Source organism: Haemorhous mexicanus, chromosome 6 (genome assembly GCF_027477595.1).
Source record: "Haemorhous mexicanus isolate bHaeMex1 chromosome 6, bHaeMex1.pri, whole genome shotgun sequence".
NCBI lineage: Eukaryota > Metazoa > Chordata > Aves > Passeriformes > Fringillidae > Haemorhous > Haemorhous mexicanus.
In genome coordinates, this window is record NC_082346.1 from 25,216,457 (window position 1) to 25,239,567 (window position 23,111).

A 23,111-nucleotide genomic window follows, 5' to 3' on the forward strand; every position below is an offset into this window, starting at 1 on the left:
TTTACATGGGAAGTCTGTGTCCCTCCAAAATATTTGTGCTAGCTACCTATGGGTTTGGGGAAGAGAAGTCATTGCTACTGTCTGAAATGGATTCATATTCTAATAATGAACAGTGCTCTGTACAGAATGCCACAATAGCTTGGGTTCACCCACTCTCAGGTTTCTCATGGCTAAGCTTGTCACACAGATGCTAACATTGCATGTTGAGTTACGCATCAGAAGCTACAGGCTTGTCCGAGCTGGCAGGCTGGGGGGAGGGGAAAACTCTTTTTCCACGTTCTTTGAGATATCCTGAAACAGAAGCCAGTGTTGAGAGGGATTTCACATTAATAATTCATGCTTCCTCTTCTGTTTAAGCTGATGAAGATGAAGAGATGCCAGGCACTTCTCAGGAACACCACTTCGCTTCGCTGCCGAGGGCTGGTGCAGGTGTCAGTCCGTTCTCCAGGCCCTCCTTCCTTCGCTCTTCTTCCTCATCAGAGCCCTCGGAAGCTGCCAGCCAAAGGCAGGACCTGCGCTGTCCATCCCCACGCGCCACCTCGGCCTGCAGACCCCCGCACCCCCGCACAAGGAGCCCACCCCTTTCCGGCTTCGACCGCCAGCTTCTCCATTCCCATGCACAGCAAACAGACCTGTTCAGGCAGTTCTGCCAGGAGCTGGTGGCCATTCATAGGGACATGGCACATAGCATGCATGCCGTCAGCCAGAGCGTGGCTGACCTCACCAGCCAGGTCGGCCAGATGTGTCAGACACTGACAGAAATACGTGATGGGGTCTGGGCTTTCCAGAGGATACAAGATCCTCGTGCCATGCCAGGGTCCTGTCTGCCAGCAGCTTGCTCTAAACAGCCCCCTGAGCCCAGTGCAGAGTCTAACCAAAACTCTCTAAAACGGACGACTCCTGCATGGGCCACCAGGTCACGAAAAAGAAAACATCATTTTTAGTCTGTTTCATATAAAGTAAAGAAGGATGCCCCTTTCTGAGCTGCTGCATGTTCACATGGCTTCCCATGTGTATCAGTACTCTGTGGGGAAGGTCAACAGCTGACCTAACCCATCCATTCCCCTGCTGGCTAACAGAGCAGTATGCATATGGCAGCTAATTGTAGGACTGGCCCTCTGCAATGGCAAAGAGGAATCTCAAATACTGTAGAGATTGAGTTCATCTTTGGGTTCATAGAGATTAAGAGTTTTCACTGGATTCCCCATGCTTTAAATGCTGTATAAACTAAGAGATGCAATAGAAATCATTACCTGGATCTCTTCCCAAGCCTGTGAAATATTATTTACTGGAACAGCATGCTACAGAAATCCCTTTGAAATCAACTCACAAATTTATCCTACTACTGCATTCCCATCATCTTCCTGAATATCAGGATATGCAGTATGTGCAGAAATACAGCCTTATGATGATAAAAACTCTTATTAATCATTGCTTTTATCTTTCATTCAGCAGTAGTGGTCTGTCTAGGGGTTACTGTGACTTACACACAGCTTTGGGGAGAGGAGTGTAAAAGCAGAGCTTTTGCAGGGAAGGGAAGAGGGTGTGATTCTGAGGACAGCTCTGAGCACTCTAGGGTTTTAGATTGCTGAAAAGGGTTGCAAAGGCATAGGCCTGTGCAAGGATCCTGCAGTGCCACATGCACTTGTGTTAAAGAGTACAACTTGTTTGCTCCAGTCTGAAACCCCTACCTTTCACAATTGCAGTTAAAATACAATTATTTCATCATATGACAACATTTAAAGATAATTGTATCATATTATTTTCTTGAATGTTGTCAAATCTTCAGTTTTGAACCACCTCACCCCTTCAAAATGTGGGAGACTGAACAGAAACCAGAAAATACATAGGGCCTGCTTCTGACATCAAGCCAGTTTGGTTTTGTTTTACTGTAATTCTGTCTGCTTCAGTACAGTTACTTTGCACTTAGTTTTATTTAGGGTGGGATCTGTACTGTGTTTTCCTGTCATGAAGAGTTTACAGTCTAAATTCACAGCTACATAGGTTAAAATCTTAAACATGTTGGTTTTATACTGCTTTCTTTCCCCATATAGATGCAAGAAAGAACTGTGTTACAACATTTGTATTGCTCTAGAGCTGTGTGAGGTTCCCATGTACAACACTGATTCTGGAACTAGGCTTTAATAGTGTCACTTCAGGTGGTAATAATGTATGGGGTAGCTCTTTTATAATATGTCCATTTTCTCCTTAATTTTCACCTTTTCACCTCTGCATCGAGCATGCTGCCCCCATGTCTGGAAAAACCCAGACCATTATCCTGATAAGCTTCAGCAGGGAAAAGGGTCAAGGTGTTAAACACACAGCACACCGTGCTCTCCAGGCTCTTCTATTGTATTTGGAGGCTGGCTGCAGGACGCTATTCCAGTTAACATGAGTGTGCATCATCATGCCATGGCTGGGCTACAGACTTGGCAGAAAAGTTACAGAAACTTCTGTGGAATTGAACATAGGCAGCAGGGTGTAGCAGAAGGGTGGCTTGTTTTTTGTGGTCTTCAAGGGTCATCTTTATCTTGGCCTCTCCTTTGAAAGCATAGTGCACTAGCTTCTTTCCTGATAAGTCCATTGTATATCTGCTGTGTCAGGCATTCATGACATGCTTTTCCTTTTTTTTATTTTTTAAGATATTCTGTAATTCTAATTCAAGTAATTTATTTTTAGTGGTGCAATGAAAGATTGCTCAAGGAAGTAGTGGTCTGGCAAGGAAAAAAGCCTCATTCCTGAGGAATGACCCAACTGGTTTCATGCAGAGGACATTCCCTTTAGTGCTGGTGCCAGACCAGGGCAGAACTTGCTCACCTTCCACTGAGGATGTCCTTTTGCTTCTTTTGAAACATTCATATTCTGCAAAAGTCACAGCCTCTCTTCAGATGAAAGGGAGATTGAGAAATCTGACAGAAGTGGATCTAATTTATGAATCAGAGAGAGCTGAAAAAAGGGTGATATGTTTTAAAGGCTTTCTGAGTCAATAGAGTTCTGCTGCTATATATTAATATTAGTATTTTATATTTTTATAATATTTGGTCTCTACTGATGCCCTCCCATGGGTATAGGAGTAAGATTAGCTCCTTTGAATTTGTCCAGGAGGATCCCTTCTGGGAACCTCAGGTCTGCAAAGGAGGAGTCTCCTGCAGGTGCTGGGCGCTGGAGGGAGTTAACATTATTGCTGCCATCAGTTTAACCACACAGATGTATTTACAGAGAGCATCCTGGTGCAGGATGCACAGCCCTTAATGCAAATCTCCAAAGGCTGGGTACTGGTCAGGAAAAAGGACCTTTTACTATAAACTGCCTGATGTCTCCCCTAGTTTCCTCTGTGGACTATTACAGATTGGCCAGATCTGGGGACATACCTCCTGCCCTGTGTAGACCCCTCGGTGGAATGGCTTTTCTGTACTGGCTCGCAAAGGATACTTCTTCCTGCACCTGTCATGTTATCTGGCTGTTGAAGTAAGTGTCTGTGTCAAAGCAAACTGCTGTGCTCAACCCCAGTATCTCCATGTCTTGTACATGCTGAAAAAATCTTCTCTTATTTAAAAGTATTTTTGTTAAGAATGCAATAAATATATAACACTTTTAACACAGCTGCTGTTGAGTCTTTTGTTTCTCTCTACAGTTTTTGCCTGAGCTGGTAACTAGCCTGTCACAGGTGTGGCTTTCTTGGAGACACTTGGCATCAGAGCACAGAGACAGGGTTTACAAGTATGGCATCCCATGGCATCAGCCTGGGCTAGTGGCTGCTGTCTTACATGGGATCTCCTGCCCTGGCTCTGTGTCCAAAGTCAGTTTGGGAACGGCCAGTGGCTATGGAGTGGCAGCAGGAAGCCATGAGGCAAGTCCAGGACAATAATGGAGAGGAAAAGGGGAGAAGCCTGAGCTTCCCTCTAGCTGCAGAGGTCTCCTCCCTCCTCACTGGAGGCTCTGTTCCTTCCTGGGGAGGAATGATCCCAGCTGCGCAAAAAAATAACTTGACATTTTTTCTGGGCATGCTCACTTCCCATCCCAAAACTTGGGAATTTGGTGTCCTCAGTGGACTGGGCCTTAGTAAAAATGAAACAATGATTTTTATTAGCTGCTGTCTAGAGAGTCTGTGGGAAAGGTGGTCCTTCAGAGCAAGGAGCTGTGCCTCTGACAGCTGTGGGGTTGATGCCAGCTCCAATAGCTGCAGATGGGTCAGAAGTGGTCTCCATTGGTGCAATGTCTGGTCTTGAGTAGCCTGGTCAGGAACTGTGGTAGTCTGGAGGCTGGCCTGTCTCAAGGACTAGACAGGACATGAAAATGGATTTGTGACTGGTGGCAATGCCTCTCTGCAGGACCAGGTGCAGCTGTGGGTGTCTGGGTCTGCCAAAGGAGCGGTATGACTGCTCCTCCTCTAAGGATCACAGGATCCTCCCTTGGAAAACCTGCTCTGCAAGCGGGGCCTTGCCCATCAGCGTGCAGTGCTTGGGTCAGCCTAACCATGCCTGTCCTGGGTGTCCAAACCAAGGTAGCCTCCTTGCTTCAATCCAAATGGAGTGTTTGACATTGGGAAGGGGACTGGACACTGTGCAGCCTTCGCCGGAAGGGTTGGGTTGTTCAGGATGTGAGCACTTTGGCCTTGGGATGTATGTCAGTGAAGGCTGATCATGCAGTCTCTCCTCGGCAGGTACTTTGTGCCCCTCGTTCACCAAGCTGGCTGCACTTTTGTGGAATGATTTTTTCCATCTTTGGAAAGTATCTGCCTCTCAGCCTGTGGTGTGCAGTGGCACTAAATGTCTCAGACCAACAGTTGGAATGTGGGGTTTATGCAGTCCTTTGTAACCTGTGTCTTTTGTGCCTCTAGGAGAACTGGAGCCTAGGGCTGGGCAGCACTGATTCAAAACGGTTTCTTTTGTGTGGATGATCTCATGCCATTTACCTTACCTCAGGAAAGTATCACAGATGGAAAGCTTCCTCACTAGGAGTGTAAATCACTTGCCAGCTGGGTGCAGCTGAGAAGAAACATGTTTGTGACTGGATTATCCCAGAACTTCCTGTTGGGGGCTCTCTGATGAGAGTGGCTGTGCGAGTGGCTGCAGGAGGCTGGATGAGTGGCCAGGCAGCATTTGCTGCCGTGTTGCAGCAGTGCTGCAGCTCATGCCCTCCAGCCTGCACTCTCCTCCCAGCTCCCTGCCGCTCTAGCAGGTGGCCAGAGCCACAGGATGCAGGCAGCAGAACTGAAGGATACTTGGGCAGAAACATGGAGGGCTGTAGAAGCAGAAGGAGAGCAGTGAACAGTAAAAGCTCATGCTTAAAAAAATACTTCATAATAAAAGTGAGCCCTGGTGGGAATAGTTAACTTCCCATTCAAAGCTGTATTCCCATTCAAAGATGTTTTCTACATCTCACTGTCAAATACAGTTTGCTGAAAATGCACTAGACCATCCTGCCACTGCTGCGTGAATTCCTTGTTGCCACTGGCTGTGGGTGTTCAGGTCATGTATGTTACATTAAGGATCTCTGAGTGACTTAAATTAGTAAATCTTCACAGGGGCAGCCTGATCTGTTGTGGATGGTAGAATGCAGAGCAGAGTCTCTCCTTAGCTGGTGCTAGGAAGCATCCTGACATTTTGCTTGGACTGGAGAGAGTATCCTCTAGGATCTTCTGTGCTGCAAGGCATCAGCACATTGGTCTGTCTCAAGGGTTGTGTATCTCATGGCTGGCTGAAGGCCTGATACACCTTTTGAGGAGTGATAGCTAACACACAAAAGCAACAGCCTGGCAGCTGTGTGCTGTTGCAGGACCTCCTTCCCACCCCGCTGGTCCAGGTCTCTCTTCCTTCTCAAATACACAAATGGGTTCTTCAAAAGTTCCTTTGTTTTGTGATCAGAAGTAACTAAAGGTTAAAGAAAGCCAGTGTTGGCAGTACCAGTCTGCTCTTTAAATAATTACTGAAGATGGCAGAGAATCCTGGGTAGCACACATTAGGAAAAATACAGCTGCTTGCAGGCACATGCACAGTTGCTTAACATTAAAACCAGAGCCTCAGGCAGTCTGAGACACTGCCACTGCAGACTTGTTTTGTGGGAAGTTTCACCAAGTTTGTGACCTTATATGTGTGGGTTAGTGGGATCACATGCAGGTGGATTTGTGTCTTTATCTGTGCATTCACATGGCTAGAGAAGGTAGAATATTCAAAACATTTGACAGATTTCTTAAGCCAAAGAAATACCTGTATGTACATTAGGGAACTTAGGCAAGGAGTAATGGCAGCAGATGTCAGAGGAGCCGTATGCTCCCTTGCAGCCTCCTTGCCTTTGCTGAGGTTGCTGCAGCAGGATGTGCTGTCAAATGGCTTAGGAGAAAGATAAGTTTTAGCTATGAGCTGTTCCTGTCTGATTTGGGGTTTACACATGCTGTGATGGGGCCTCCTGCCTGGGTAGGTGTTGTGAGCTCATGCTGGTGGCAACTGGAACCAGTATTACCAAGCCTTTTTCATGTCCTCTAGCAGGATTATGAGGAGTGTGAAAGCAAGTAATATGACCCTAGTGATAGATCTCTGTCTTAGCAAGTTGCACAGTGGGCCAATTGCTGGGAATAGAAATAAATACATTTCTACTGAGCTGAAATGAAGCTGTTTTAAATCAGGAAAATAAATCCCATGCCCTGAAAGTGATCTTTTTGTCAGCACTGCCAGGAGATCCCCACAATGCGGTGTTGGGGTTTCCACTTGCAGAGCTGAATTGTTTTTTTATGTCACACCCTAATGAACTCCAAAGTGCAAAACCTTCCAATACTGGTATGTCCTTGGACAACCAGCACATACTCCCATGCCCATTAGGTATCCGTGTTTCTGTCCTTAGAATCTCAATTCGGCTTGCCTGAGAGGACAGAAGAAAGCAAATCTGTTACCAGCTAAAAAAGGAAGGCAGTGTTTTTGGGAAACAGGCAGGCAGAGGAACCCTGCCATATTCCAGATATTCCTGAGAACAAGGGAGGGAGCCCTGGGACATGAAGTGATGGTGGGAGTTCAAAAGTCCTTGTTTCCCTCACTAGGCAAAGATATTTCTGATGAGGAGAGTCTGTCAGCCTTGCTGGCAGACATCCCTTCAGATTGGATGTGCATTTGTCATCTCTTCCCCAGCAAAAAACAGCCCCACTGGCTTAGTGTTCCCTGGATGTCCATGCTCGTTTGCACGCCATTGCTTATAACTCCATGCTTTCCAGCCTGGCTGTGTTGATGTCTCTCTCCAGAGGTCATTCTGGCTTCTTCATGGTTGTCATTCTGATGCAAGGGGGGGCACAGGAAAGAAGTTTGTGCTTCACACCCGCCTTGTCCCCTTGCCCTCAGATACGTCATCATCTCCCGGGAGGAGAGGGAGCAGAACTTGATGGCCTTTCAGCACAGCGAGAGGATTTACTTCCGTGCCTGCCGTGACATCCACCCTGGGGAGAAGCTGCGGGTCTGGTACAGTGAGGATTACATGAAGCGGTTGCACAGTATGTCCCAGGAAACCATGAACAGAAATTGCACAAGCGGTGAGTCCCTTCCCTTTCCATCCTCTCTCCTGATCCCCTCAGGCTGCCCCACAGCTGGGCCAAGTGTGGTGGGTGAAGCAGGTTTTGCACAGGCTGTGTGAGGAGAGCTGCATTTCTAGAAGCAGAGCACCTCCAGGTGAGAGCCCCCAGCTCTGCCTGGCATAGGTGGATGTGTGTACAAGAAGAATAAGATACCCACAGTCATGGAGATCATGAAAAAAAGATTTGTGCTGTGATGTGTCACGTCATGTGTTGTGTTGTGCCATGCTGTGTGTGTGTGCTGCAAGGGCCTGCTGCAATGCCCAGGGATCACAGAGCACCCCTGTCACAAGGCTTTCTGGCCCAAAGATTGCCAAGCTGATGATCCTACAAGACAGCTTTAGGTTTTTCCTCTGAACATGCTGCTCTCTCTGGCTCCTGTGAGTAGCCTGTTTGAGGGAGCTCTGGCTGGTTTTGTGTCCATATGAATGAGATTTCCTTGGTGTGTTTGTATGTCCATTTTCCTCGTTTAATTTATCTCCTCTTTCTTCAGAAAGATAATTTGGGATCAGCGCGACATCAGCTCCTTAGTCTCACAACCTTAGAATGTCTATACAACGTACAGGAGGCTTTGTACTTGTCAGACTGATTCTTCCTTGGATAAATATTGTTATCTTGTCTAAAGAGTAGCAGTGTTGAAACAAACCCAGCAGTCCTTTGGGCCCACGTATTGTCAGCAATATAGGAAGCTTCAGAGGAAAGCAAAAATTCTTAATGCATCTGTTCATCTGTACAATGCTGATACCTGAAGTTAATTAGGAACATTTCTTTCCAGGCTAGATGCAGAATGGCAGGGCCTCAGAGGGGCAGCCACACTAAATATAATTTGTAATTACGATTCCTCAGTATATTATTACACAGCTGCTGTTGCTGCCTTGACTTGGTAAAAGGTGTCTCCTCTTCAGTCATGGGGTGGACAAGATGTCCTGAAAAAGCTGGTTATCTTTATCTTAGGGTTGTTGTGCACTTGCAGTGTTACGTCTTGGTGGCTGTACTTGGGCAATTCCCATTTCTGAATTAACATTGGTATGAATTTTCTTTTTTATGTTTATGAACACCAGCGAGTGATTAGCTACAGGCTGCAGTGATTTTGCTGCAGTAACATGCACACATTAGTCATCCAGATGGCTTAGTGCTTTCTGAAAGTACAGCAAGAGACAGTCTGTGCCCTGGGAGCAGCTGCTCTACAGGGGCACCAAGGCTATGAGCTATTGCCCTGCCATGCAGACATGCCTTTAGTCTTGGATTGTCATGGTGTCATGGTTTGTGGGAGCTGAAACAGTAACTTACAGCCTGCTCTGTGCTACGAGTGTGGTAAAGATCTGCCTCAGGACTCTCCAGAACCTGCCACAGCCTAATGCACCTTCAGGTAGAAACTCATGTGGCTACAGAGACCATTCCAGAAACTCTCTGACAACATCTTGGTGAGCTCATCCTGCTGCAAGCTGGGCTCAGCCTGCATTCACAAAAGGGGCACAGAGATGTTAAAATGGAGCATCACCTGGGCCATTGCTAGACTTGCAAGAGACATAGAAGCCTCAACTGGGAGGGCACTGGGAAGTGGTCAGGAAGCAGCACAAAAATTTGCTGAGTCACTTTCTATTTAAAAGATTTCAAATCCCTGCAGATGAGTCTGTCAAAGGAAGTGGCACACTTTACGAACTCACAGAAAAATAACATGGTTCCTGGCTTTTGTTTCTGCTGATGGTTTCTGAGTCGCCGCATCATTGGAGCTGAGACCAATAATATGAGGGGTCATCTTGTGATTTCTAGCTTTTCCATAGGGCTGGAGCACTCGGCTGGTTGGGGGAAAAAATCACCAAGAAAGAAGAACCGGTTCTCTAAATCACTACCTCTCACAGTAGTTGCTGTGATCCATAACAGGAGAAATACTAAGAGAGAGAGTGAAAGCTTTGTCCATAGAAATTCTCATCAATGTGTTGAAAATGAGATCTGTTGTTATGGATTCACTAAAGAAGTGGCTGGGTTTCCCAGCCATCCTCCAAACCCAGTGCAAAATCCCATCCGTTCAGGCCAGCCCTTTTTACAGTGCCTTACTCTAACTGTTTCGAGTCTTGCATCTTTTCTGCATTCTTAGCATTGCTCTCCTTAGAGAGGGAATGGTAGCTTTTGCTCCATAGCTCTTATGAAAGCATGAATACACTTTAAGCAAACAAAACCAAAAATCAGCATAAAGCAGCGTCTTGTTTGGGAAGCCATCAATGCTTGAAGTTATTTACAAGATAGAAGAGTGATGGAAATTGAGCCAAACCTATCGTCTTTTGAATTTCCAGGTAAGGAAATCTGGCTATTCCCTTTATTTTAAGCAATTAATAATTTATATGAGGTTGCTTTTAATATTTTTTTTTTCAATTCCTGAATGGTCATGCTCTCAGACTCCACCAGGACAAGCTAGATGTCCCATCCTTGGAGGGCATTCACCTGTTGTAGCTCAGTTGACAATGTGTACCTTAGGTTTTAAGAGTGCAAGTTGGTTTTACTCCTTTACCTTTGCATTTCTGGAGCAGCCTCCAAACTGAACAAGAGTAAAGGGGCTTGCAAACTTTGTGCCATGGCGTGCACAGACACTGGGGTTGTCATGAAATGGTTTAAATTTCTCGCTTCACTGCTGTCCGCTTGATACCTTTTACCAAGTCAAAACAGGCACAGGACTTCCAGCCAGCCAAAATAGCACTTAGGCTCTGGGTAGTTTCCACCATGATCAGTCATTCACCTCATAGTCCTCTTCCAACACAGGTTGGTTATACCTTTAGGTTAAGCAAGCTGCCTGTAGTTTCTCTTCTCTTTGAAGTGTGTGGGTTCTACTCTGCTGTGGTTACCCAGGACTGTCTCTGTTTTTGCAGACATGCCCATTAGCAGGGCTTCTCCTCTTGCAAGCCTCGGTTTCCACTGAGTTGTGTCAGTTCCCTGGCTCGTAACATAATATGCAGACCTGCAGGGATTCAGTCTGCCTTTTTGTTCTTTTTTGTTTGAGTTTTAGATTGAGGGATGTTGCTCCTTTCCCAGTGATAATCCCCACCCCTCGTTTTCCATTCTAGGAGACAAAATGTTACAGAACGAAAACTCAGAAAAGAATGTAGAAAACCAAGAGGATGCAAGGGGAGCACTCCAGTTCACTACCTTAAAGCAGGGGAAGAGCCCCTACAAGCGCAGCTGTGACGAGGGGGAATCCCACCCCCAAACAAAGAAAAAAAAAATTGACCTCATCTTCAAAGATGTCCTGGAGGCTTCTTTGGAGTCTGCCAAGTTTGAAGAGAACCAGTTAGCAACAAGTACACCACTTCCCCTCAGAAGAGCATCTAAATACCACGCTGAAGACATCTTTGAGCAGTGTGGCAGTGCCATGCAGCATGGCTCCCTGAGCCTCAGCAGAAGCCAGAGGGAGAGCGAATGGAGGGTCCCTCACAGTTCCTCTTTCATCTCAGCCAAGGAGATGAGCATCCTTGAAGATGAAGAAGAAGAGCCCCTGTCACTTAAAGCAGACAGCCCAACAGAGCTGTCGCTGGCTTCTGCACAAGGCAACTCCCATGAAATCCCCACCACATCTTTCTGCCCCAACTGCATCCGGCTGAAGAAGAAAATCCGTGAGCTGCAGGCTGAGTTAGACATGCTGAGATCTGGAAAGTTACCCGAGGCACCCGTGTTACCGCCCCAGGTACCCGAGCTCCAAGAGTTCTCAGACCCCACAGGTAAGCCTTGCCGAGTTAGAGCATTCTCCAAACCCTGCCTAAGGAGAGTAGTGAGATGCCTGTGTGCTGTGTACCCATCTAAAGCATTTTGCTCTGAGTATGCAGGTGAACCTGTGGTTCCATGGAAGGTTCTTTGTCAGGTTTTGTGACTGGGTGGACCAGGAGCTGATGCATTGGGTACAGTGGAAAACACTGTTTGGGAAAGACTCTGTATGACAATTTGCTCTATTTGTTGCCATTGTAATTGATAATGCACTGCCAATAAAAAAGACATTCCATTGCAGACAGTTTGTTTGCTGTATTTTTGATGCATTCTCTTTCAGCGGAAGACCTTCCACAATGCCTCACATGCTACCAAGAAAGTATGAATGACTGCGGTAATGCTGTAATGTGCTCTCTTTGTGTATGAAATTATGTCCTGCTGTGTCCCTTGTTGGAAATCTCTCTTTTGTTTCCTCCACTGCCTTAACACAACCACGTGTGCCTTTCTGAAGATACATTTAATTTCCTTCAGGAACATGCTGTCAAGCAGCCAGGAGCCTTCAGTAAAAAGAATATTTGGGTCACACAATGTATTGATCAAGTGGCTAGGATATAGTGTCCTTTTTTGCTGTTCATTGTGGCATGTTGAAGACAAAGTTCTTATGCAGAAATACTGATTTCTTTTCCTTTCAAAGTTATGATTCACATTCTATCTATAACGTATTGTAGGCAGGAGAAGAGAGGTTGTGGCCAGCTCTTTGGGCAGTGCTCTTACTGTCACCTGCAGGATGCTTCTCTAGCTCAGCAACTTTGTAAATACCATATTTTTTTCCTTTTTTTCCTTTTTTGTTACAGCTTCAGAAAGCATCATCTCAGTTCCCACCATCATGGAGGATGATGACCAAGAGGTGGATTCTGCTGATGAATCAGTTTCCAATGACATGATTGCTGCTACAGATGAGCCTTCTAAGATGTCTTCTGCGACGGGTCGGAGGATACGGCGGTTCAAGCAAGAGTGGCTTAAAAAGTTTTGGTTTCTGCGGTACTCCCCGACACTGAATGAGATGTGGTGCCATGTCTGTAGGCAGTACACAGTGCAATCTTCTCGGACTTCAGCCTTCATCATTGGCTCTAAGCAGTTTAAGATACACACGATAAAGCTTCACAGCCAGAGCAACCTCCACAAGAAGTGCCTGCAGCTTTACAAGCTCAGGATGCACCCAGAGAAGACAGAAGAGATGTGCCGAAATATGACCCTGCTCTTCAATACAGCCTACCACCTTGCCCTGGAGGGCAGGCCCTACTACGACTTTCGGCCTCTGGCAGAATTACTGAGAAAGTGTGAGCTCAAGGTGGTGGATCAGTACATGAATGAAGGAGACTGCCAGATCTTAATTCACCATATCGCCCGTGCTCTCCGAGAGGACCTGGTTGAGCGCATCCGGCAGTCTCCATTCCTCAGCATCATTCTGGATGGGCAAAGTGATGACTTGCTTGCAGATACAGTTGCAGTCTATGTGCAGTACACCAGCAGTGATGGGCCTCCAGCAACTGAATTCCTGTCTCTTCAGGAGCTCGGCTTTTCTACAACAGACAGTTACCTTCAAGCATTAGATCGGGCTTTTTCCAGCCTGGGAATACGACTGCAGGATGAGAAGCCAACTATCGGCTTGGGAGTTGATGGTGCTAACATTACCGCCAGCCTGAGAGCCAACTTGTTCATGACAATCAGAAAGACCTTGCCCTGGCTTCTCTGCCTTCCCTTTATGGTGCATAGGCCCCACTTGGAAATTTTGGATGCCATTAGTGGGAAGGAACTACCATGTCTGGAGGAGCTAGAAAACAATTTGAAGCAACTGCTCAGTTTCTATCGTTATTCTCCCCGACTCATGTGTGAGTTAAGGGTTACTGCTGCCACTCTGTGTGAGGAGACCGAGTTCCTGGGGGACATTCGAGCAGTGAAGTGGATCATTGGGGAGCAGAACGTGCTCAACGCTCTCATCAAGGATTACCTTGAGGTTGTGGCCCATCTCAAAGATGTCAGTGGCCAGACCCAAAGGGCAGATGCTTCTGCCATTGCCTTGGCCCTCCTGCAGTTCCTGATGGACTACCAGTCAATTAAACTCATCTACTTCCTGCTGGATGTGATCGCTGTGCTTTCACGCCTTGCCTACGTCTTCCAAGGGGAGTACCTTCTTGTGTCGCAGGTGGACGATAAAATAGAGGAGGCCATCCAGGAGATCAGCCGGCTAGCAGACTCCCCTGGGGAGTACTTGCAGGAGTTTGAGGAGAACTTCCGTGAAAGCTTTAATGGCATTGCTGTGAAAAATCTACGGGTGGCTGAAGCCAAATTCCAGTCGATCAGAGAAAAGATCTGCCAGAAGACGCAGGTGATCCTAGCCCAAAGGTTCGATTCCCGCAGCCGGACATTTGTGAAGGCCTGTCAGGTATTTGACCTTGCAGCTTGGCCCAGAAGCACTGATGAGCTCATGAGCTATGGGAAGGAGGATATGGTACAAATATTTGAACACCTGGAGACAGTCCCATCATTTTCCAGAGAGGTTTGCCGAGAGGGGATGGACACCCGAGGGAGTCTGCTGATGGAGTGGCGAGAACTCAAGGTGGATTATTATACCAAAAATGGTTTTAAAGACTTGCTCAGTCACATTTGTAAATACAAACAGAGATTTCCCCTCTTAAATAAAATAGTTCAGATCCTCAAAGTCCTTCCCACCTCTTCGGCCTGCTGTGAGAAGGGGCGCACCGCCCTGCAGAGAGTGCGCAAGAACAACCGCTCCCGGCTCACGCTGGAGCAGCTCAGTGACCTGTTGACGATTGCTGTTAACGGGCCGCCCATTGCCAACTTCGATTGCAAAAGGGCCCTCGATAGCTGGTTCGAGGAGAAGTCAGGCAATAGTTACGCGCTCTCGGCTGAAATGCTGAGCAGGATGTCATCTCTTGACCAGAAGCCGATGTTGCAGAGCATGGACCACGGCTCTGAGTTTTACCCTGATATTTAGGAAGGAATGCCTCAGATCAGATAATTTTTTAATCTATACTCTAAACTTTGATATATTATATAAAATATATATATTATCTATATTAAGGAAAAACCCACACTGAAAATTTAAGACGATGTGCGTCTGATAGAAGCTAAGCAGAATTTTAAAGATTGAGACAATGTTTAGACATTTACTGGTGTCTCCAACCATGGCAGCTGCAATGTAGGTGGCAACATTTCATTCTTTAGAAGCATGTGCTGGGGCCATACTCTACATGTTCAAACCTAACAACCTATAAGCTAGACAACGGGTCTTTGTCAGCCTCATTCTCCCAGCAGTTTCCTTTGTATGTGTGTTGTCAGTTTTCTGGGTTGTTTTTTGTTTTGTTTTGTTTCAGTTTGGGTTTGTTTGTTTGTTTGTTTTCTCCTTGGTTTAAATCTCTGCCTCTCTTTCCATTGTTCAGCCCAGTTATTGAGCCATTTGAGCCTTTTGTTGGCAACCATCAGATTTCTGATTTCTGACAGAGCAACCCGTGTGTTTTGTTGCCCCCAGCTCCATCCAGTTCTCTTCAGCTGAGTGGAAGCTTTCCTCAAAAAATTACTGACAAGAGAGGAGGGCTGGGGGCATTATTTTGGGGTTTTATTCTGATTTAGAAACAAATGCCTCCACTAAACTGTGATGCCCCTTTCTCAGTTCTCCCTACCTTTGGGCTGTAGAGTAATACTTGGCTTTCAGCTCCTTTTATGATAACCGTAGTACCAGTCTATCATACATATGTTATAACATGATGTCATGTGCAGACTATAAAATAGCAAAATAGAGAAGGCAGGGGGAAATTTTTGCATTTATATTTTTATATTGTATGAGATAAATATATATATATATATACAACTATTCATTTAAAACCAGGGCTGCTGTGGAAGCTAGACAGCCAATGAGTCGAGAGCCACCTCTGGGCGGAGATTCAAAGGCTTAAAAAATTATATTCTAATTTACATTATTTATACCATGTCTTTATAATCCTAGATTGTTGTGGGGTTTTTGTTTTGTTTCGTTTTGTTTTGTTTGGAATGACTGAAAGAAAAACCTGCTGCAGTTTGGTGGCAGGAGCTATCAATGCAAGATTATCTTGGATTATAATCATGTGTGATGTCCTACAAAGGTTCACTTACTCTCTTGTGACCAAGGTAACATGTTCCACAGCACAGCAGACTGATGACAGCAGGAAGAAGGGGTGCTCTGCTTCTTCCTGTGAAATATTTCTTCCTTTCTTGAAGGAATGCAGAGTCCAGCTGAAATGTGAATGGGGGACTTGCGCCTTCCATCACAAAGAGATTGTTTTGTGGGCTTGGGGCTCTTCTTTGTTTAATTCTTTTAAAGTAAACAAGCTCCATCACACAATATCACTTCAGGTTAGAAAAGAGAAAAAAAAACAAAAAAACAAAAAAACCCCAACCAACCAAAAAACCACACAAACAAAAAAGGTGCAAAAACTCCACAGATGCTAGTGCCTTGCCCTGCTGATGTGGCATGGACAGCACCAACCTGATCAGACCATCGTGGGAGTGAGACATGTTGTTCAAAAGGTGTCCAAGCCAACATGTTCTCACTTCCCAGAGGGATGAGCTTTGTGCCAAGTTGTGTTGTTTGGAAACATGATGGTGGTATCAGCAACACTGAACCTTTCCTTTCTCCTGTTACCCCCCTGCCCTTGGTCTTGGTGCTAAGATATCTCTAGAACCGTTGCTGCTAGTTAATAGCTTTTCATTTATATAAATATATATATATATATATATATAATATTATTTTATTTTTTAAACTTTTTTGTTTGTTTTCAATGGAGATGTAGCATGTTTGGAACTGATCTCTCTCTGAGTCACTTTCACTGCCAGGGTTCACGCACTGTCTTCCCCAGGAAAACACACACTTCTACCTAGGTCTCACTCACCTCCTGCTAACCCCTTTGCCTTCAGCAGAACTTCACAGCCAGCACTGGCAGAGGTGTGCAGCCAAGCCACTATGGACTGGTTCAACTTTCAGACCACACAGGAACAGCTAGGCTGGTGTTGGTCAGGGTTTTGGAAGTGTTTGCCTCTGTCCCTGTGGGACTGAGGAGGGATTGAGCCCACCCAAAGCACGAGTGGTGGCCTGTCCTTGTGTCCTGACACTGCCCCTTCGCTATCAAGCAGGGCCTTTCATCAGATGGTCCAAACAGATCAGAGTTGACCCTGTGAATGTAGCAGCGAGGGCTGGTCAGCACCTTCTGTAGCACTTACTCTTTGCCTTACCTCTGACAGCACGTGCAGCCTGAGGCTTGCTCGGGCAGGAGAGGGCACCCGTCCCAGGGCCACCCACCTGCTGCCAAACTGTCGCCAGGGGCGCAGGCACTGGGTGCTCTTCCTTGTGGTCCTCATGGAAATGTCACAAGCTAGGTAAGGGTATCACACAGTTGCAACACAGGGGCATTGATATGACACACCTAGGAAGCATGAAAAATGGCTTTGTTTTCATGTTTTCATGTATTTTCTTATGAATTATATGATCAGATTGATCCATTCATCCAGAGGAGTGAAAATTAAACTGGAAACCCCCTGCTAGGTGTACTGCCTTGGGTAGTTGTTTGCCTGATCATAAAGTAGGGACCTCTCCACACAAGGGGCTCGTAGCTCTCCAGGCATGGTTTGAATTGGCTCTGCTCAGGGTGCTGCCACAAAGCTCTGGAGCTGCTGCCTGCCAGGGAGGTGGCAGGCTCCCTTCCTTTTTAAAACTTGAGGAGATGTAAAAAGATAAAAAAGATAGAAAAACTGCTGCTCCATTAGTTTCTGACTGGAGATGGGCAAGGTGAACATAGGTCATAGAATCCATAGAACTCTATAACTCTTTGTGGGTGGAGAGGAAAAATCACCTGCCTTTCTGTTTGCGGCAGCAAAAGCTCCTTGGCATAGAGGCCCATCAAAGTGCCTGGCCCACATGGAGGGAAGGAACAGCTGGGGACAGTCTCCAGACACCTTTGGAGAGAGGAATGCTCCCTCAGGGCTTGTGTTGAGAAGCCCAAGAGGCCTGTTTACAACTCTTTATCCAAGCCTCCTAACTTTTGCTGCTGGGAAGGAAATGGCAAGGTGAGGGTTGCTAGTGGCCTGTTCAGAAGTTATTCTTCCAATTTGTCACTCCTTCCCTTTGGTTCACTTGCAAATCCTGCTTTCATCAGTGACTCCTTTCACTGGCAGCTTTTATTTCTAATGGTGCAGTGAAATGTGCAGCATGTGGTGATATTCTCTGGCAGCCAGCTGATACAGGCAGAGCACTTGTTCCTTTAGCAAATAACTTTGCTTGCAAACAGTGATTCCCTGCCGCTGGATGTTGTGATTACCCGTGATAGGAAAGGTCAGAAATCCCTTATATTGTTGTTGAGGATAGACAAGAGCTTGGTAGAGCAGCTGGCCCAGCCCAGCCCAGCCCATCCCAGCTCCTCCAACACAACTCCCTGTTACCCACACATCAGAAAATAAACCTGGCCTATTTCCTAGGGTAATGCAGGTGCTTTGCAAGCTTTCTCTCCAAGGTAACCTGCCTATCTCACATCTGTTTCATGGATAGTCTGTGGATGGAAACATGACTACCAGCATAGACAAGATAGGGAGGAGGGAAGAATATCAATGCAAAGCACCCCTGGCTTCCCAGGGCTCCCAGGCCTTTCCCAGGAGCAGGTGCATCTCTGTCCCCTGTTTGTCTGGGCCCAGCCTGGTGGCAGTGAGGCCAGGAGGCAGCAGCAGGCATGGGGAGTGCTTAGCAGAGTGCTGAAGGAGGCCTCCATAGCTCCAAGTTTGCCATGCATCAAGTTTAATCAATGCCTTTCCTGCTGTGCTGAGAGAGCGAGAGGAGCTGTTTTGAATGTGTTGCTCACAGTGTCTTGAACTGGTTAGGCTACAAAGACAGAGGATTCAGTTTTTCTTGAATGAGCTCTTCTTTATTGTCTCCTTCCCCTGCATCTTAGCTATGGCATCTGACTGTGAATAATGCACACTTTTCCAAACCCTCGGGTTTGTATTTCTAGCCCGTGGGATTTTTGGTTGCCAATTTCCCTTCCCCACTTTTTGCTCAGGCTCCTTGCCTCTTTTACCCTGCTGTGAAGCAGAAATCTGTGAAGCACATTTAGATATGTCCTTCTGCAGGGCTCACCCGTGTCCACAGGGGTCCGGGCCCTCCAGCCACGAGACCGACCTCAGCAGGGATAATCCTCACAGGAAACCAAAGCTCTTCCCATACCAGCAAAAGCACACGGAAGTTACGGGGGCTGCGAGGGGACACGGTGGACAGGGTCCTTGTGTGGTGTCTGCCTTGGATCTTGAGCCAACTGCAGCCATGTCCCCCGTCCTGGTGACGCTCTTGCTGGTATGACTGTTCAGACATGATTCAGGCTTGGTCCATCTTCTTTCTCACAGCACAAACTCAACCAGATGGCCCGCAGGGTCTTTGGAGTTCCCCTCCTTTCTTATCTCATGAGGGTTGCTGTTTGTTTGACCAGTGCCTAGACAGCTGGCTTGCAAATAAGCAGCAACAGCCTCTGCTTTTGCAGATTCCCCTTTCACCCCTGTTAAAAGAGGTCTTAAAAGCAGAGAAATGGTACGTTAATCCCCCAGCCATTGTATCCAATGCAGTAATGCCTATGCAATTCCTGTCTCCCTTGGAGACACGTATGATGTGTGTGCATGTAAGCTAGTGTATGTATACAGTACATATGCATATGGTCTATATATTGTATATACGCACATCCCAGTACATATACACACAGTACAAAAGATTAAAATCACATGCTTATATATCTATAAATGAAATCCTATATATTTATATATTTCTATGTTTTCGATAGATATAAAGATATAATATAGAGATAGACTCAACCACCCTTGTGTAAGGCTGGCCCTGTGTTCTAGCACAAGGCACGTGACACTGAAGACTTTGGACTTTGGGATGGTTTTAGCCATACACTGAGGCCTACATTTACATGTATAGCACTCTATGGAGAGGGGCTTGGCTGTGTTTAGGGCAAGGGCTTTCCTTGCTGGCATGTTAACCAAGTGATAAATAGGGTTAGTTTAATAATGGAATGTCTTGGTAGGGAAAAATGCTTGAGTGTCCTTCTCCCAAGAAAGCCTCTTGCTGAAAGCCTGTGTGTTCGCACTTGGACAGACACATATCCACCCTCATATGCACTTTTGTCTCTCTGCATGGATGCAGTTGGCAACTGCGGGCACCGGTGCTGTGGGAACGTGGCTTTTGGCAGTTCCACCTGGCATTCCTCAGCAGTTGCCAGCACACTGCCAGGGAGACCCTGCGCTGGCCAGCGCTCACGCAGCACCAGCGAGAGCGTGGGTGCACTTGTGGGCGTCGGTCAGCGACACAGCCGTGGCACTGGGATAAAGGCAGCAGGAGGGCCAAGGCGGTTTTGAGCGGAGGATTACGGCCACGCAGGTGGAGCTGGCAGGGATAGTGTGTGGAGCTGGAACAGTGCAAACCAGAAGGAGCCGAGAAGTTGGAGTGATCGGGATGAGAGTGCGCGATCCCAGTTGGGAAGGCACACTCAGCTCCATTGGGTTAGGCTGGCCGCTGTTCTGCTGCTGCAGCCGCTCCGCTCGCTCAGGTCTCACAGCTGCTCCTCAGCCTGTGAGCAGCCTGCCTGGCCAGGGGCCCAAGGAGGCTTTCTGGAGGAAAGGGAATGATGTGATTGTATGGAAGACATGGTCAGTGTCGCAAGCGTGCCTTTGGGCCCCAGCACACAGCGTTCGGACCTTGCCAGGCTGAAGCACCAAAGCGTGCAGCCTTCTTACCCTGCCCCTGCAAAGAGACACCTGCTTTCCCATGACCAGCATTTCTGTGCTGGGATGGGGTGGATCAGCCCTCCCTCAGCATCTGCGGATGCCTGTGGGATGGGCAGCTGTCTCATCCCTCCATCCCTCCCTTCATGCAGCCACTCGTGGGACACTGGCCCTGCTGCATCCTGCAGCCTTTGGCTGACACCTGAGAGGACCTGAGAGGTGCCTCTGCCTGGCCTGGCAGCAGGTGGTCAGTCAGTGATCTGCTTCCCCACAAGGGCTGGAGGGAAGGCATGGAGGTTTGCCTTTGCAGCTCCACACCAGGCCTGGCAACCACTGCACTCCTTGCCATTTGTTTTATTTGTTGGCTTTGGTCGGGAGGAGGGTGAGTTCTAATTCCGACATCCGAATGGATCATTACACTGGTTTTGCATGAGCAGACGCTGTGCAAGCTGTCCCCAGGCCCTGTCACACACCTCAGTGCCCTCTCCCAGGCCTCTCTCCTCCACACAACTGGTAATCCACCTCAGCCGCCCCTGCCCGGCGGCGGCTCCCCGCTCTGCCGCAGCCCCTCAGCAGCGGGGAGCTCTCGGCACCTGTTCCTCACAAACCTCAGAGACAGTTTTCTCACTCCAGCCCCCTCCTTCCGAAGCCACTGACACCCGCGTCAGCTCAGCCCGCGGCCTCGCCTCCCAGCCGCCCTGCTGGCGGTGCTGCCGCCCGGCGAGGGGCTCCCCTGCACTGCACCTCACGTCGAATAAGCTCGCTGGGCCACGCGGGGAACCACGTCTCATATGCTGTAATGTCCCAAATGCTACAGGAGGGCTACGGAGTTTTCTGCCAGTCATGGCATCCTCATAGACTCACCTGACAGTTAGCAAAAATGCATTTCTACTTCCAGAAAATGAGGGTTTGTCTCAAACCTCTCCGTATCCACATCCAAGCACAGCCCTGCTGAACTGTTCCAAGTGATCTCTCACCCACCCACTCACCCACCACACACACATATGAAATGAGAGAAAAATATCTAGACGTCTATTACTATATATGTATTAATATGTTAATATCACTCTTTTGGAGACATTAAAATGTTATTACTTTACAGACTATGCTTTATAGTACCTGTGTGAAAGGACCTAGGACACTGGATACGAATAGAGCTATGTTGATATATCATAGTATGTACACAAAAACTTTCCTTTTGTCATATTATCCTTGTAATGTAAAATGATTGTTAATAAAAAAAAAATTTAAATTTATCAAGTTGGGTAGCTAATTCTTTGAGTTGTTCTAGGAGGTTAATGTCATTTTGCCTTAGATGCCAGGGCATCTAAGCTGATGCACTCCCGTTTCCCTCAGCCCAGGACTATAAAGAGCAGATCCAGTGCAGATTAATCCAGAAGGGTCAGTTGCAGCCCCCTGAGGTGCTTCTAGTTCTCCCTCCTGAGTGACTGGTTCCTGACATGCTGAGTGTCACTGCGGCCCTTTGAGGTCCTCACCTTGGTGAGCAGGTCCAGCATGTCCTATGATGGAGCTGCCTTGTTTCCCCATGGGCTGGCTTATCCCAGTGCTGTGCCAGGGCGGCAGCAGGCAGACCCAGAGATCTGGCACCTCCCAGCAGCCCAAGGCTGCTCTGGGTCAGCACTGGCAGCTGTGTCAGCACATGCTATTTTTGGGTAGGGATGCAGAGTGGGTGCCCTTGAGGCTCCGCTCAGCCTTTCTAGTCAGGTACCATGGCATTACCTTTAGCTTTGCTGTGGTGGGCTGGGCTTGTCATGTGGATTGACAAAGCTGTATGTATATGCCTGGTTTAGTTTGAAGGATGGGGAGACTTTTCTTGGGCTCTAAATGCTCTAAATCCAGGGGAAGCTGTGCTTTTTCTGTCCTTAAAATAGAGGGCTGACTTTGAATTTTTTTTGACACTGGGCTCACAGTTTATTAACTAAAGGTGCAACTTTTAAAACAGCTCAATGTATTAAGAGTATTTTTTAACAAGGAGGGTCTTATAACTGCTAAATCATTGTGGGCAAGAGAGCCAATGTCTGAAATAAGTACACGTATCCATGGATTAGCCCTGGGCTGTGGGTTGTGTTTGCTGTCCAAACAGCTGAAAACATTGCCTCCACAGGCTGAGTCTGGCTGCTGATGTGGATACACCTCGCAGCAAAGGCACTGCAGGGACTACGGATCATTCTTTCTTCACTGAGGCTCAGGTTTGCATGGCAGTGCAAGCAGGGACAACCTTGCAAAGGTTTAGTCCGTCCCTGGGTGACAGCTATAGCTAGAGAGAAATACAGGCAGAAAACAAAGCCTTTCCAGCACAAACAGTTGCTCGCTCAGCTGTAAATGCATCCATTTGGCAGTGGAGGGAAGCAGAAAACAAGGAGCAAGCTGTGCAGCTGAGGGTGTGGATCCTGGGTGTGGCACTGCATATGGTGGGTGTTGATACTGATAGTATTGCTGAGCTTCAGTATATAGGGATGGATGCATCAACAGGACTGGCTTTTTAATCCTGCCTGAAGGAATCCTGGTTTTCCAATTAGCCCAGGGAGAGCATGCACCCATCAATCCCCACAGGTGAAGGGCTGTGCAGAAATTTTGGGTTCCGAGTGAATGCCTCCAAATTTTAATGGAGAGTAGCCCCTGGGGCTGGAAGTGAGTGGCAGTTACTCAGCTGAGAAGTGAAAATAGCCCCAAATTAGTCATCCAATAGGTCTCATAGGAAAGGTTGTTTTAGTGACTTCCTCAAAGTCCACTTCACTGAGCAGACCGCATATAACACAGTTTGTCATTTTCTGGTAACTTTCACTGCAGTGATTTAAAATTGCTTTTTTTTGAGCAGTAAGCAAGCCCAGCAAAATCCTGATGGTTGTTGGGGCTTAACTTTCGTTGGGTTTTCTGGGAACCTGTCAGTCAGCAGTGAAAACCTCATCTCTGGGGCTTTTGCTTTTGCTAGTCAATTGACAGCATGAAGGCAGGACAACACTTCCAGCAGCTCAACCATGTGTAAAGAGTCAGAACTGCTTGTGAAATTCATTGTTGCATTGTA

At 47.1% G+C, this 23,111-nt stretch overlaps 1 protein-coding gene across 7 annotated transcripts in view; it reads left to right on the forward strand.

Annotated features, from left to right (window-relative positions):
- Positions 1-21,321, forward strand: part of PRDM11 (PR/SET domain 11) — a 48,903-nt gene extending 27,582 nt beyond the window's left edge. For 3 of the 7 annotated variants that reach the window (XM_059849297.1, XM_059849296.1, XM_059849298.1), the window contains exons 6-8: positions 7,329-7,516; positions 10,615-11,265; positions 12,103-21,321. In XM_059849297.1, coding sequence (XP_059705280.1) covers positions 7,329-7,516; positions 10,615-11,265; positions 12,103-14,267 — 3,004 coding nt within the window. In that variant the 3' untranslated portion in view covers positions 14,268-21,321. Of the gene's footprint in view, positions 1-357; positions 3,603-7,328; positions 7,517-9,712; positions 9,850-10,614; positions 11,549-12,102 lie in introns of those variants that run through there. The other 4 variants (XM_059849300.1, XM_059849299.1, XM_059849302.1 and 1 more) reach the window with 4 other exon arrangements.
- Positions 21,322-23,111: the final 1,790 nt, after the last annotated feature.